Raw genomic sequence first — 14476 nt, forward strand, 5'->3', positions numbered from 1 at the left:
CAAATTTTATTGTAATCGGACATTGTTTAGTGATCCCCACAAAGCAACAATTTTCCCCAAACAAGCAATGTAGTAATCCAGTAATTCCAGTAATGTTCTCCTTTGGGTAACCAATCAACCACCACTTTTTGTGATTTTGTGAGGTGCATCAACAAAGTATTGAGCAAAGGTGTGAATACTTATGTACATGTGATTATTTTTTTAAAATAATTTTTAATAAATTTGCAAACATAAAAAAAAACTTTTTTCATGTTCTCATTATGGGGTGTTGTGAGTAGAATTTTGAGAGAAAAATGAATTTATTCCCTTTTGGAATAAGGCTGGAAGAAAAAAATGTGGAAAAAGTGAAGTGCTGTGACTACTTTCCAGATGAACAGTATTTAACAAACTGTGTGATTGTAGCTTTTGTGCAGCTCAGTTCAATTTACAGGATTTAAAATCATAAAATGACAGGTTCCCTCTAACTTAAAACCATCTTTAGTCCATGTAGAAGCACTATGACACCCGTGACTGGGATTTTAGGTAAAATGATTTGGACTCTCGGGTTTAGAACCAGGTGGACCGCTGAGACGGGCCAGTGTTTTTGTGTTCGGCCCTGATCCCTCTGTAGTCCAGATCACTGCTGGACCCGCTGGACTCTAGGACTCATTGTTGTAACCCATTATAGGGGCCAGCCATCTCTCCACCTCCTCCACGCTCACATCCTTCCTCTTTGCGTAGTCCTCCACCTGGAGACAAGAGCAGAAGGTCAAGGTTCCCTTCTACTGTTGGTCCATTTGAACCTGTGTTTCTGGATCTGGTACTTTTCTCCACATCTCTTATTTTACAGTCAAGACTTTCTTTCTTACAATGAACAACACAGAGTGAAGATACATGAAGTTTGTGACTCGTATGCAGGAATGATGCAGACTTCTTTCGGCTGCTTCCATCAGGGTGCACCACAGCAGATCAACCATTGTCATCTCATCCTCTCGTCTGTATTTTCCTCCGTCACACCAAACACCTGCGTGTCCTCCCTCAGAACATCCATAAATCTCCTCTCTGGCCTCCCTATTCTCTGCCTACCTGGTGGCTCCATCCTCAGCATCCTGCTCCCTATATACCCTGGGTCCATCCGACTCCCTCCTCTACACATGTCCAAACCATCTCCTTCTCTCCTCTCTGACTTTGTCTCCAAAGCCTCCCACCTGTGGTGTCCCTCTATGTTCATTTCTCATCCTGTCCATTCTCGTCACTCCCACAGAGAAACGCAACATCTTCAGCTCTGCCTCCTGTCTTTTTGTTAGTGCCACTGTCTTTAAGCCGTACAACATATTAGTTGGTCTCACTACTGTCTTGTAAACTTCCCTTCACTCTTGCAGATATTCTTCAGTCACAAATCACTCCCGACACCTTTCTCCACCCACTCCACCCTATTTCTCCTTATGCTTTCCTGAACATCTGTTCCACCACCAAGTCTCCTTGTCTTCTTTCCACTGTCCAGATGTCACACCCAGTACCTTCCTAGCTGTCTCCCTCACCACATCTTATGCACTTTTCCAGTTGTCCAAAATTTTTCCCCTCCATCCAGTGCCTCTCTCACCTGTTCACTGAATTTCACACAACAGTCTTCCTCTTTCAGCTTCCACCATCTGATCCTAGCTCTCACTCTCTTCCTCTTCTTCACCTCTAATGTCATCCTGCAAACCACCACCCTGTCTAGTTACACTATGCTGTCTAGTTACACTCACTCCGGCCACCACTTTACAGTCTCCAATCTCTTTTGGTTTATATCTCCAACAAAGAACATAGTCTACCTGTGTGCACCTTCCTCCACTCTTACATGTCACCCTGTGCTCCTCCCTTTTCTGAAAGCAGGAGTTCACCACAGCCATTTCCAACCTTTTTGCAAAGTCACCCACCATCTGCCCTTCCACATTCCTGTCCTTCATACTATATCTCCCCATTATTTCCTCATCACCTCTGTCCCCTTCACCAACATGCCCATTGAAGTCCGCTCCTATCACCACTCTTTCATGCTTGGGCACACTCGCCACCACCTCGTCTCACTCCAGAAATCTACTTTCTCCTTCATCTCGCAACCTACCTGGGGGGCATATGCATGGATGATATTTATAATCACCCCTTCAATTTCCAACTTCTCACCCTGTCAGACACTCACTTAACCTCCAACACACTCTTAATATACTCTTCCTTTAAAATGACCCATCACCATTTCTCTTCCAATCCTCACCATGATACAACAACCCACCACTGATGCGCCTGCTCTTACTTCCCTTCCACTTGGTCTCTTGCACACACAATATGTATACCTTTCTCCTCTCCATCATATCAGCCAGCGCTCTCCCTTTACCAGTCAAAATGCCAAGATTCAAAGTTCTGACTCTGGTTTTCCTCCTCTACCACTGTCTCTAGACATGTGTTTCTCCTCTTCTTCTTCTTCTGCACCCAGCAGTAGCCCAATTTCCGCCAGCACCCTGTTGGGCAATGACACCGGTGGCGGTAGCTGTTACCCCGGGCCTTGACCAAGCTGGTACGGAAATTCGATTTGTACTTTGCATGGTTGTGTTTGCTTGTTTTACGCCAGAAGCCTTTCCTGGCGCAACCTAGTCATTTATCCAGTCTTTGGACCAGCAGAGTGTACTGGCTGCACACCACATGCGGCTGAGTTTAAGTTCTTCCATTCTCTTTGAGCAGGAATGATACAGTTACATTGCCATAAAGGGGCATTTGGATGGATGGATGGATGGATAGCTTTATTATCATTGTCATTACAACAACAAGATTGCCACACTCACATTCCACAGACAAACAGCAATTAATCCACAATTATTACTTGTTTACTGTAATAATGGCACACATCAGAATTAAGACAACACATATACATTTGACATTGTTTATGTGCACTAAACTTGAAACAGTCCGTTTTCCAAATTGAGGTGATGTGAGTGTGTGGTAGCCGCTGCAACTGGAGTCGCGCCGCCTGCCAGCTTGGGAAAAACGGGGGCCTGCCGCAGGGGGGGCAGGAAGGGAGGTGAAAGGGAAAAGCTGGAGCATGCTTCAGTCCATGTGTAAGTCTGTCAGTTTGTCTTTGTGGGTTGAGATAAGAATGGAGCCGAATAATCTCACCAAGGCCTGAATAAATTCCTCTGGAGGTAAACAGTGGGCAATTTGTCCTTGAGGCTAGATAAGCCTGGAGTGTTGTAGCTGAGCAGTGAAAAACACTTAACAGTTCCACTTGAACAGCCAAATCCCAATTATGAATTTAGAATATTCCCAATTATGAATTAAGAATATTCACCGGCCTCCGAAACCTTCAGCTTCAATTGCAAGGCACGCATCAGCTCCAAGGTGTCATCCAATTTGCGTCTGAGTTCAAGAGTCAACGCAGTCTGAGAATGCACTGCCTTGCCAACCTCGTTAATCATGATGGACAAGCAAGGGCCCGTGGTTCCTGATGCCGCCGCCTTGCCAATTTTCCGGTAGATCAGGGCAGCACATAAGCCAAAAAGTACCAGCCCTGCTGCCATGAGACCAAAAATGAATAAATCCTTGACGTCCTCAACGGAGAAAGGCGTCAAGCATGCAACACGCCAAGAACCCCTGGAGTCGAGGACATAGCCAGCAGGATACATTCCATCTGGGCAGGTAGGATCCCCCGGTCCTGACCTTCTTGTAGAAAAAATGGTGTCAATAGCCTTCAGAGACCAGCTGATCAATTCCATGGTTAATCCAATAGTAGTCCAATAGATCCAGAATCCAATATAGTTTGAGGAATTCACAATCTGGTGAAGTAGGGACTTGAAGGTTAAAGACAGAGAGATAAGGGAGAGTGGAGGAGATGCGATCGCCCTCGTCGGAGTCCCAAGCTGTATGATTGACACACAGCTTAACCTCAGTATGAGCACACACTCAACTCTAGTGACCATCTGGAGACAGAATCTCAACCAGCCTCATTTGTTCTGAACCATAATGACGCTCATGTAACCATTCTTTCAAACTATGGTGATTACTCAGAATTTCTACTAAATATTGACCTCCCACTTTGAGCTCTTTCATTCTCTGTCAGCCTTGGAACTCAACCACTGGTGCACAAACCAGTGCATTCTCAGTTACAGTCCAGTGTTAATTTCATCAGACAAGATGAGATGAAATTAAATATATTAGCCAACCATTTTGTTTCATGACTAAGATGAAACAATGACGAGACAACATCAGTATTCGAAAACAATGATGAAGATGATATGAACATGCATCATTGTTGACGAAAGATGATGAGACTAAAATGTTTTAGATGAAATAAAAACTGAAATAAAATCTCTCTTCATTTTCATCTTTAAAATGTTTCCAAAATGTTTTGCATTCAGAATATTGTGCAACACCCGCTGTATTTCCTGTACTACTGCTGCCACCTTGTGGCTGCAACAAGAAACTACATGCAGCGAACAGATCTTGAAGAAAAGGCTTCATATCTGGTCCCATTTTAAAGAACATGTCACATGTTTTTTTAACATCCCATTTAGCAACACAGCATCAAAGTACTCATGATTATAAGTCTCTGCACAAATATATATGTGCTCATAATTAGTGGTCTCTGAAATTTTGTTATTGCTCTTCCTGAGGGAGTTAACAGGTGTATTTCCGGAAAACAACTTACTCAGCAATTCTCGGCATTTCTCGGCGTGTGACGTACATATTAGGAAAAAAGAGACATCCCAATGGCCAGCAGACACAGTGAAACAAATGCAGTTATGTCCGATAATGAAGCTTCGGAGCTTTTATTTGAAAGTGATGGCTTGGATTTACAGAGGAGACAACACGCTTCACCCGGAAACTCTTAACGTTTTCAGAGTCTGTTGGATTTAAGAATCTAAAGTGTGGTGACGCGCTGATTGTGTCACAGGATGATGGTTTACTGCCTCTGTGAACATGATGGACATAGAGTGTCTCCACCACGCTGTTTTTACAGACTGCCTGGACAAGCAGATGTATTTGTTACAGTGGAAAAAGTTGTAATCCATTATTTTCAGGAGATAATGTGTCACAGTCATGACAGAACTTGAGATAAGGCAGCGCTGCTGTCAGACATTATCCTCTGACAGCGATCTTGCACGCAAAGCATGCGTGAGGACTTATTTTGAACCTGGACATGTTCTCCAACTGTCACGTGCACATACGCATGGGGGCTTCTTTGATGGTGTAGACTTTACATTTGGAAATCTTTACAACTGGGTGAGTGGCATGTTCATTTTTTTCCTCTTTTGCTTTATGTTTTCTACAGTGGAGGTGGTAGGTTTTTTTATTTTACTTTGAGAGAGTCTGTGGGAATTTGAACATTTATGTGTGCTTAACATGCTGTTTTAACCCATAAATCTCAGTTGGTTATTGCTGCTGTGGATGTGAAATGCACAAATGTGATCACACCTTCTCAGGGCTGCTGCTTTTACCATGACTGCATCAAAATTTACAGTTATCACTTAAAAATGAGTCATCATAACACAACATCACACTTATGTCAACTTTGGAATTAACCTGTGGCTCAGTTCTTAACATTAGCAGCTACATTCCATTCAAGCGCACTCTGGGACGTTTCTAAAAGCTACGTCACCGCTGTCGGAAACACCCAAGTACTCATGAGTACTTTCAGGGGCAGAGTTAGCCTATTTTTAGGGGTGCTCAAGTACCCCTAAATATATTTTAAGCACCTCTAAAATATATATATATCTATATATATATAGATATATATCTATATCTATATATATATATATGCTTCTATATGACTGTTTTCAAGCATTATGCCAAAATATATATTACAAGAACACAGTAATTTGATCATCTCCCCTTCTTGGGCAAATGGTTCAATCCACGAAGCGCACCTACATTCACATCTCTCTCTGCTCTGTCATATGTTTGTGTCACGTGGTGCTGCTGCGGGTGGCGCTCATTTAGCAGCGGTGCTGTCCTGTGAGCGCTGGTGTAACCTTGCCCAGCCGCGCTGTCAAGTGATTTCGGAGAGGTATTTATTCACAGTTTATGTCTCTGAATGTGAAGAGCAAGTGCAACTTTCTGAAAAGTGCTTATTTTATTCACCCCGCTACCTATCGCAAAACACAGTATATTGCTCTACAAATTAGTGCGCGCTGTGCGTGGTCAAATGTAAGATTGATTCAGTGTTGTCTTTTTTTTCAACTAAATCCTCTTGTCAGCTACTAAATGGTGCTGGCCCTTCAATCGGTGTAGCTTTTATTAACAAATCACTCTCCTACATCAAATACCATGCACACAGATCTGACCTTAAATGCTTAGTTAAGGTCCTTAACTAAGCATTTCAGAATTAAGACAGTAAACCTTACCACAACGTTTAATGCACAGCATGATAATAAGTGAATAATTTAAATTCCTGCTAAAAAGGAATCAATCATATAACTCATTTTGTATTTTTATTTGTTGGCAGTAAGTGGCAAACCAAGCCTGCAGTGCGGTGATGGATATCAGAGCATTTATTTCAAAAGCAAAAAAAGCTTCAGGTGAGGTTTGTGCACTCTATAGACCTTATGTGATAGTAGATGTGGACATTTTTTTGTCATTCAAGTTTTTATTAATTTTCCTTTTTCACACAAGCAACCGCTTATAACAACCCAAAAAGGCAAAGCAAATAAAAAGTAAAAAAAAAAAAAACCAAAAAAAAAAAAACAAAATGTAAAAAAATGTAATGTGTAAAATAATCAATGGCACAATCATGGTATTTTGATGATGGCAGAGTCTTGTTCTTTAAGAAATGACATGAAATATAACCACATTTTGCTGGTTTTATCCTGGACCTTATGTACTTTGGAGATGAACGCCTCATAAGCTGCAGTCTCTGACATCAGTGTAATCCAGTCCTCAAGTTTAGGCCGATGGGGGCTCTTCCAAATCCGTAGAATTGATCTGGTGGCCACTATAAATGCAGCCATCAAAAATCCGAATAGTTCTTTCGTAGATGAAGGGGACAAGAAGGACTTATCCCCCAAGAGGCACAATTGTGGTACTGCTGGGATAGTTATCCCAGTCCATTTTTCCAGATTTTTAATGACCTCCGTCCAAAATGGAAAGACCAATGGACATTCCCAAAGACAGTGTAGGTATGTTCCTATATCTATGCCACATTTCCAGCAAACATTACTTTGAAGTAGTCCCATTTTGAACAGCTTTGACGGTGTAAAATAATATCGATGTATCACTTTGTAATGGATAAACTTGCTTCTGGCATCTCTAGTTGCCGAGCCTATATTTGAAATTATATTACTCCACCTTTCTTCACTAATTTCAATTTGTAAATCCCTTTGCCAGGTCAATCTTAAGCCATTACAAAGTGCACCTTGATTACCCAAAAGTTTCTTATAAAACATTGACGCCGTTTGCTGAGTATCTGGCCTATTCAACCAATCCTGTAATGTACTCTCTTTGTGTATCTCATTTAAACCAAACACTAAGGCTACGCTACTCCTAATCTGTAAATATTTCCAGAAGTCCCCTTTATCAACCAAATTAAATGTTTCTCTTAACATGTTAAAGGACATAAAGTTATCCTCTCTATATAGATGTTCTATTTTGTGCACTCCTTGTTGGAGCCATTTCCGCCACAGAAAGGGAGATTTTCCAATACGCACGGATTATTCCATACCGAAGAATAGGTCTGTTTGTATGGAGAGATTCGTAATATTTTATGTGTCTTTGCCCATGCCCACTGTGAGTGTTATATGACTGGATTATGTTGTATTGAATTTGTAGATTTTTGGGAAAGCAATTGAATTTTTAATTAAATGAGGCCGCAATTTCCTTTTCCAGTTTAATCCACCCACGCTCATTTTTCCAATGATTAGATAATTTATTCATTTCAAATGCAAGATTATATAATTCCAGGTCTGGAAGAGCCAGCCCTCCACATTCCCTCAAAGCTGTGAGTTTTGCTATTCCAATTCTTGCTTTTTTCCATTCCAAAGAAAATCCCTAATTAATAAATTATATCGTTTAAAAAAAAAGTTACCTATTGTTATTGGTATCATCATTGATATATAATTAAACTGAGGAGCAACCAGCATTTTAATAGTATTAATTTTACCCCACAAAGTAAAATTCAGCAATTTCCACTTATCAAAATTAATTTACAATTTTTGTAATAATAGCTCTAAATTTATTGAAATTATGTTTGTCAGTTCTGAACATAACCTAATTCCCAGATACTTCATTCCAACTGGAACCCACCTAAACTGGAATGGAGAAAGAAGAGGTTGGAGATATCCCTTTGACACCGGCATAGCTTCTGACTTTTGCCAATTTATTTTATAGCCTGATAGCTCTGAAAATTTGTCAATTATGCATAAAACCTTTGGAACTGAAGAGGAAGGGTCTCTTATAAAGAGCAAAATATCATCAGCATAGAGAAACATTTTATGCTCTTCTGAGCCGTGGATTACTCCCCGGATGCTTTTATCGTCTCTAACTGCGGCCGCTAATGGTTCTAAAAATAATATGAATAATAGGGGACTGAGAGGATCCCCTTGCTTTGTCCCTCTCCTTAATCTAAAGAATGGTGATACCAATCCATTTGTTAAAACTGCTGCTCTTGGGTCGGAGTAAATAACACTCACCCATCTAATTAATTCCTCGCCAAACCCAAATGCTCTAAGAGTATATTTAAGAAAGCTCCATTCTACTCTATCAAAGGCTTTATGAGCATCCAATGATAAAGCCACTATTGGAGTGCTGTTATTTCTACTCGCCCACATAAGATCTAAGAGCCTTCTGACATTGTCAAATGAAGTTCTTCCCTTCACAAAGCCAACTTGATCCGAGTGAATCAGGCTTGGCAGTATTTTTTCCATTCTTAGAGCAATAACCTTAGTCAGTATTTTGCAATCCACATTAATCAAACTCACTGGCCTAAAACTACCTGGATCTGTAGGATCTTTATCCTTTTTGTAAATAAGCGAAATCAAAGCCTCGTTAAATGTGTCAGGCGTCTTTCCCGATGAAACGGACTCTTGGTAAACCTCAGAACAGGAGCTAGTCTATCCATTAGCTTTTTAAAATATTCAGATGGAAACCCATCTAATCCAGGTGATTTTCCTACTTTCATTAAGGATATGGCCTTTTTCACCTCTTCCACTGTTATAGGACTGTCTAAACCTTTCTGCTGATCTTCTGTCAATCTTGGCAAATGAAATTTAGAAAAGAATTTATCACACCTCTGTTTATCATATACTACCTCTGACTCAAAGTTTCTTATAAAATGTCAAAAGGACTTTGTTTATGTCACTAGTACTGGTTTAAGTACCCTGTTCTCATCTTTAATAGCAGGTATTGTATAACTAGCCTCTTTCTTTTTAAGCTGCCTGGCTAACAGCCTACCTGTTTTCTCTCCACTCTCATAAAAATTACTGTTTAGTCTAAATAGGGCATATTCAACTTTTTTATTATATATTTCATTTATCTGTAATTTTAGGTCACAAACATGTTTCAATGTATCATCTGAATAGTGCATTGATAGCTTCCTCTCCAGTTCCTTGAGTTCTGTTTCCAATGTTATCTTTTTTGAATGTTACCTTTTTTGTCTGCTGGCATAAGCAATAATCTGCCCTCTCATATAAGATTTTGATGCCTCCCAAACTGTTCCAATCTTTTCTGTTGAGCCTATATTAATTTTGAAAAAACTATCCAACTCATCTTCCAGCAAATTTAAGAAATTCAGGGCTTTGCAACAAAGACACATTTAATCTCCATCTACCTCTTCTACCTAGATCTGGCTCCAAAATCACTCCCAGGTGCACAGGAGCATGATCAGTTAAAGCTATTGGTCCCATTATACAATCTGACACATTCCCAACCAGATTATTACTTATTAAAAAGTAATCAATTCTGGAATGTGATTTGTGTTTATGTGAATAAAATGTATACTCCCTCTCTCTCGGGTTGACTACTCTCCATATATCCACTAGTCCAAGATCTAGTGTAATAGCCATTCTGTCTTTTGGTTTATTTCTGGTGAAGTTGGTCTTGTCTAATGCAACATCTAAAACTTGATTAAAATCTCCCGCAATTATTGTATGATCCCCTGACAAGCCCCCCATTATTTTGTTTACTTTATGGAAAAAATGTGCATCGTCTATATTCGGGGCGTAGATATTACATAAATTAACCTTAACCCCATTAACATTAACTTCCACACATATCACTCTTCCTTCTGAGTCCTTTGGTTCTTTTATAATAGAAAAATTAAGTTTTTTGTGCACCAAAATAGCCACCCCCTGCTTTTTACTTGTATATGAACTGTGAAACACCTGCCTCACCCAGTCCCTCCTTAATTTAAGTACCTCTGAGTCTGACAAATGTGTTTCCTGTATAAAGGCCAACTGAGTCTGTTGTGATTTCAGGTATGTTAGGCATTTCTTAAGCTTTATCGGGTTCTGAAGTCCATTTACATTCCAAGTTGTCATTCTTACACACTTAGCCATTATAAAAAATATATATTATAATAGACTTTGCTGCCACTGAAAAGCTAAAATGTAAAGAAAAAAGTGCCATTATTTCTCCATTTAAACACTCAAATACACATAAAAAAAAACATATTCTTAAGAACGAACAATTGAAGTAACCCCACGAACTCACCCCACCCCATATGCCTCCCCCCCGCTCTCTGTTCAGAGAGAAACCTCCCATAAACATGGTCCATGTGACACCCGAGCGGTCGCCCTTAGAGAACCCCCTCTACATTATAATTTCTCAAGTAACCATTATTAAACAAAAGTAACCAAACGACCTTGAAAATGATCAATATACTACGGCCAAGAACCACCTTATATTCAGATTACAGAGTAATGTCCATATGTGGCAATTGCCTCCACAGTGTACCCGTATTTACCCCCCCCACAAAGAAGGGAAAGGGAAAAAAACAAAACAAAAAACAAAACAACAAAAAAAACCTGTGGATTGCCAAAAGCCGCATTACTGCAGTTCCTTTGCCGTTTCCTCCTCCTCCTCGTTGTTACTTAAGAAGGACATAGCCTGGCGATGGTCCGTAAACTTCACTCGTTTACCCTTCCAGGTGAAGCGTAACTCTGCTGGATAAGCCAGGGTAAAACGCACATTCAGCTCGTGCAACTTCCGTCTGACGTCCGTGAACTTTTTCCTCTTTTCCGCCATTTCCCTGGTCATATCAGGGAAAAATGACAGCTTGCAGCCTTTCCAGATGATACTCTCAGTAGATATGGACACTGAGAATAGCAAAGGATGGAAAGTGAAGCTCAGGGTAAATTGAATATGTGTATCAGACTGTGGAGGTGTCTTACTTGTGTTACTGGTGTTTTGGTATGAATTCTGTCTTTTAAGTCACACATTTTTATTTTTCTTACTTTTAAGGACTTCATTAGATCTGGTTTGTCCTTTCTATGCTTTGCTGTTAATTCAATAAATAATTCATGTATTTCTTATCCTGAACCCATTTATGTGCAGTGTACCATCTGTGTTCTCCATCCAGGTCTGTGTTCTAAAAATGTTCCCTGTGAATTTGAAGACCCTGGCAGTAATAGGACTGGACTTATGCTGAGTACAGACAGACAGACAGACAGAGAGATGGACAGAGAGACTGACAGATGCAAAGTCTTCACAATACCAGATGGCCATATTTTGGCCTTGGGTCAAAATGGTATGTGAATGACTAAATATGACTAAAACTAAAGAGGACATCTGACACAAGACTAAGACTAAATTAAAAATGGGTGACAATTTAACACTATGCCAGGCATAACACCAACTCATCAGCAAGGGGCTTCAAGGTCACAGGTACCAAGAACCACTACTGGCATCGCAAAACACCTCTGTTCATGACTCCATAAACTCAGAGACGTGACTGGCCAGACAAGAGACCAGGTCAGAACCGGAGTTTACTGTCTCAAGTTCAAGTTCTTAGAAAAACAACTGTTCAAAGTTCCTCCCTTGTGTAAATTCAGGCATCTGCCAGATTTTTTTAATGCTTAAAAGTAACTTATATTGATGTTAAATGCACATGTAAAAAGCACAGACCAAAATATTTACTGGAAAGGAAAGTTTTGATTCAGTCATAGCAGATTCCAGTTTCTGACACCAACAAGTCTGACACAGATGTGACCTATGGCTGACAGACAGGAACTCTTACAGCCACGGAGTGTCAAGTGACTGGAACTGAATCCTATTCTGAATAATCCTTATGACCACCTTTAACAGTACAGAGAGTAGTGTAATACCCCTGGAACCACTGGACCGTATTTCCTCGAGTACAAGTCACAATTACTGCATCAAACAACAAGAAGCAAAATGAATTTAACAGCCTCGTTATTCATTTATAAGACACATGGTGTTAAAGAAACACAAATAATGAGCTAATTAATGTTACAATACCAGGGACAAAATGTGAGTAAACTGCTTGAATAGGTGATTATATGTGAGGTGAACGTGCAACACAATGAAATGTTTGAAAACTCAGTGTATTATTTATTTATTGATAGCACAGACACTGCTTCAGGTATCAGAAGCTATGAACCACAGAGATGAAGCCTCTCTGCAGACGGGAACAAAGACTGTTCAGGTTCCAGCGCACTTTAATCTGATTTGGATGTTTGCAAGGCAGTTGTTGAATGACCAGATGTGTTCAGCCAGTCAATACAGGTGTGATTAGATGGAAACAAACTGGGCAGGGTCACTGTTTGTAAGAACAGATGACATCGAAATCCTCAGTCAGCCAGCTGTTCTTCATCTGGACTTTGTTACAAAATAATTACAGTTATTTTTATTTTTTGGGACCAACATGATCACACCTGGTATACTAACTCTGTGGTATGACTACTTGCAGTCTTACTGGGACATCAGGTCAATCAGCATAATACGAAACAAAAGCAGTGTGACCAAAGATGTTTAAAAATGAGTTCTCTCTCTTCATGTGGTGTGTTTGTGAGTCAACCTGTTCTCTGGTGATCTTTCCCACAGCAAAGTATGATGCCCGAGGGTTGGAGAAGTAAAGTCCACACACGGAGGCAGCAGGAGTCATGGCCAAGGACTCCGTCAGACCGATTCCTACAAACACGCACACAAACACACAGTTACATTAGAAAGGTTTTATGGACCCAGTTGTTTCGACCAGACACTCTGGTCCTGTTATAAATCACATCATATTTTGTTGTTTAATCACTGTTTGAATCCGTTTGATGCCGAAAGTCATTCATTCATTCATTCATCCTCTACCGCTTAGTCCAATTAAGGGTCGTGGGGGGCTGGAGCCTATCCCAGCAGTCATAGAGTGTGAGGCGGGGTACACCCAGGGCAGGACGCCAGTCTGTCATAGGGCCACAAACAGACAAACAAACAGAGACACACCCACACGCACACCTACGGACAATTTAAAGACTCCAATCCACCAAAACCCGCATGTCTTTGGATGTGGGAGGAAACCGGAGCACTCGGAGGAAACCCACGCGCACACGGGGAGAACATGCAAACTCCACACAGAAAGGACACGGGAATTGAACCCACGACCTTCTCGCTGTGAGACAACAGTGCTAACCACTAATCCACCGTGCTGCCCATGCCGAAAGTCATTCACTGAAAATGTTTCACATTTTCAGCATCAGAGTTCAAGAACTAATAGGTTCTTGGGTGAGGTTGCAGTGTGTCCTCTCACCGGTCTTCTCCAGGATCCCGGCCAGGCTCCACATGGTGACTTTCTCAGTGTGGTCGGGCTGGCTGGGGTAACCAGCTGCTGGTCTGATGCCCTGGTATCGAACTTTGTGGAGATCTGCAGTCTCAAGAGCCTCGTCTGCACAGTAGCCCCAGAGTTCCTTACGGACACGCGCATGAAGTTCCTCAGCAAAGGCCTGTAAAGCCAGTAGATGACAGCGATGAGCAGGAAGCATAAACATGTTAGGAAAGTTCGAGTTCATGTGTTGTCCAACAACACAGTAACTCCCAGAACCAAAAAGTACCCACAGGGTTCAGGATTAAAACAGCCATCCATTTTGAATGTTTAAGTCCGGAATTAATCTTAGGACACGTGTTCATTAGTGATTAAAACTGCACAAATGGGTGAAAAAATTCTCTGCACCATCCTGAAGGAAACGTTAGAACAGTGCAAAACAAGAGCAATTTGAGATTTCTGACATCCAAGTTAACAAGGACTCAAAATAACAGATATGGACTTTAACCAGATCTGGATTCCACAACACAATGCAATAATTGCATACTGATCCATAATGGTCAAGATCCATTATGACTGACTGAACAAGATGTTGCAATCTGATATTTAATTCACAAGCTGAAACAAAATAGTGTCTTCCTGATCTTGGTTTTACATCATGATGTCGTATCTGTGAAGTAGTTTTGACATAATCCTTAAAAATCTGCAAAGTGAAATCCTAATCCAGATTCCGGATCCAGATACAGATCACCTTCAAAATGTAATGCAGTC

General features: G+C 40.7%; 1 protein-coding gene across 3 annotated transcripts in view; it reads right to left on the reverse strand.

Annotated features, from left to right (window-relative positions):
• Nucleotides 1–260: 260 nt before the first annotated feature.
• mtr (5-methyltetrahydrofolate-homocysteine methyltransferase) overlaps nucleotides 261–14476 on the reverse strand; it is a 148564-nt gene continuing 134348 nt past the window's right edge. For 2 of the 3 annotated variants that reach the window (XM_034194168.1, XM_034194169.1), the window contains exons 31-33: nucleotides 13694–13886; nucleotides 12977–13089; nucleotides 261–728 (exon numbers count right to left, since the gene is read on the reverse strand). In XM_034194168.1, the coding sequence (XP_034050059.1) occupies nucleotides 639–728; nucleotides 12977–13089; nucleotides 13694–13886 (396 nt within the window). In that variant the 3' untranslated portion in view covers nucleotides 261–638. The remainder of the gene's footprint in view (nucleotides 729–12976; nucleotides 13090–13693; nucleotides 13887–14476) is intronic. The other variant, XM_034194167.1, reaches the window with a different exon arrangement.

The sequence above is a fragment of the Thalassophryne amazonica genome, chromosome 18, assembly GCF_902500255.1.
Source record: "Thalassophryne amazonica chromosome 18, fThaAma1.1, whole genome shotgun sequence".
In the NCBI taxonomy this organism is placed as follows: domain Eukaryota; kingdom Metazoa; phylum Chordata; class Actinopteri; order Batrachoidiformes; family Batrachoididae; genus Thalassophryne; species Thalassophryne amazonica.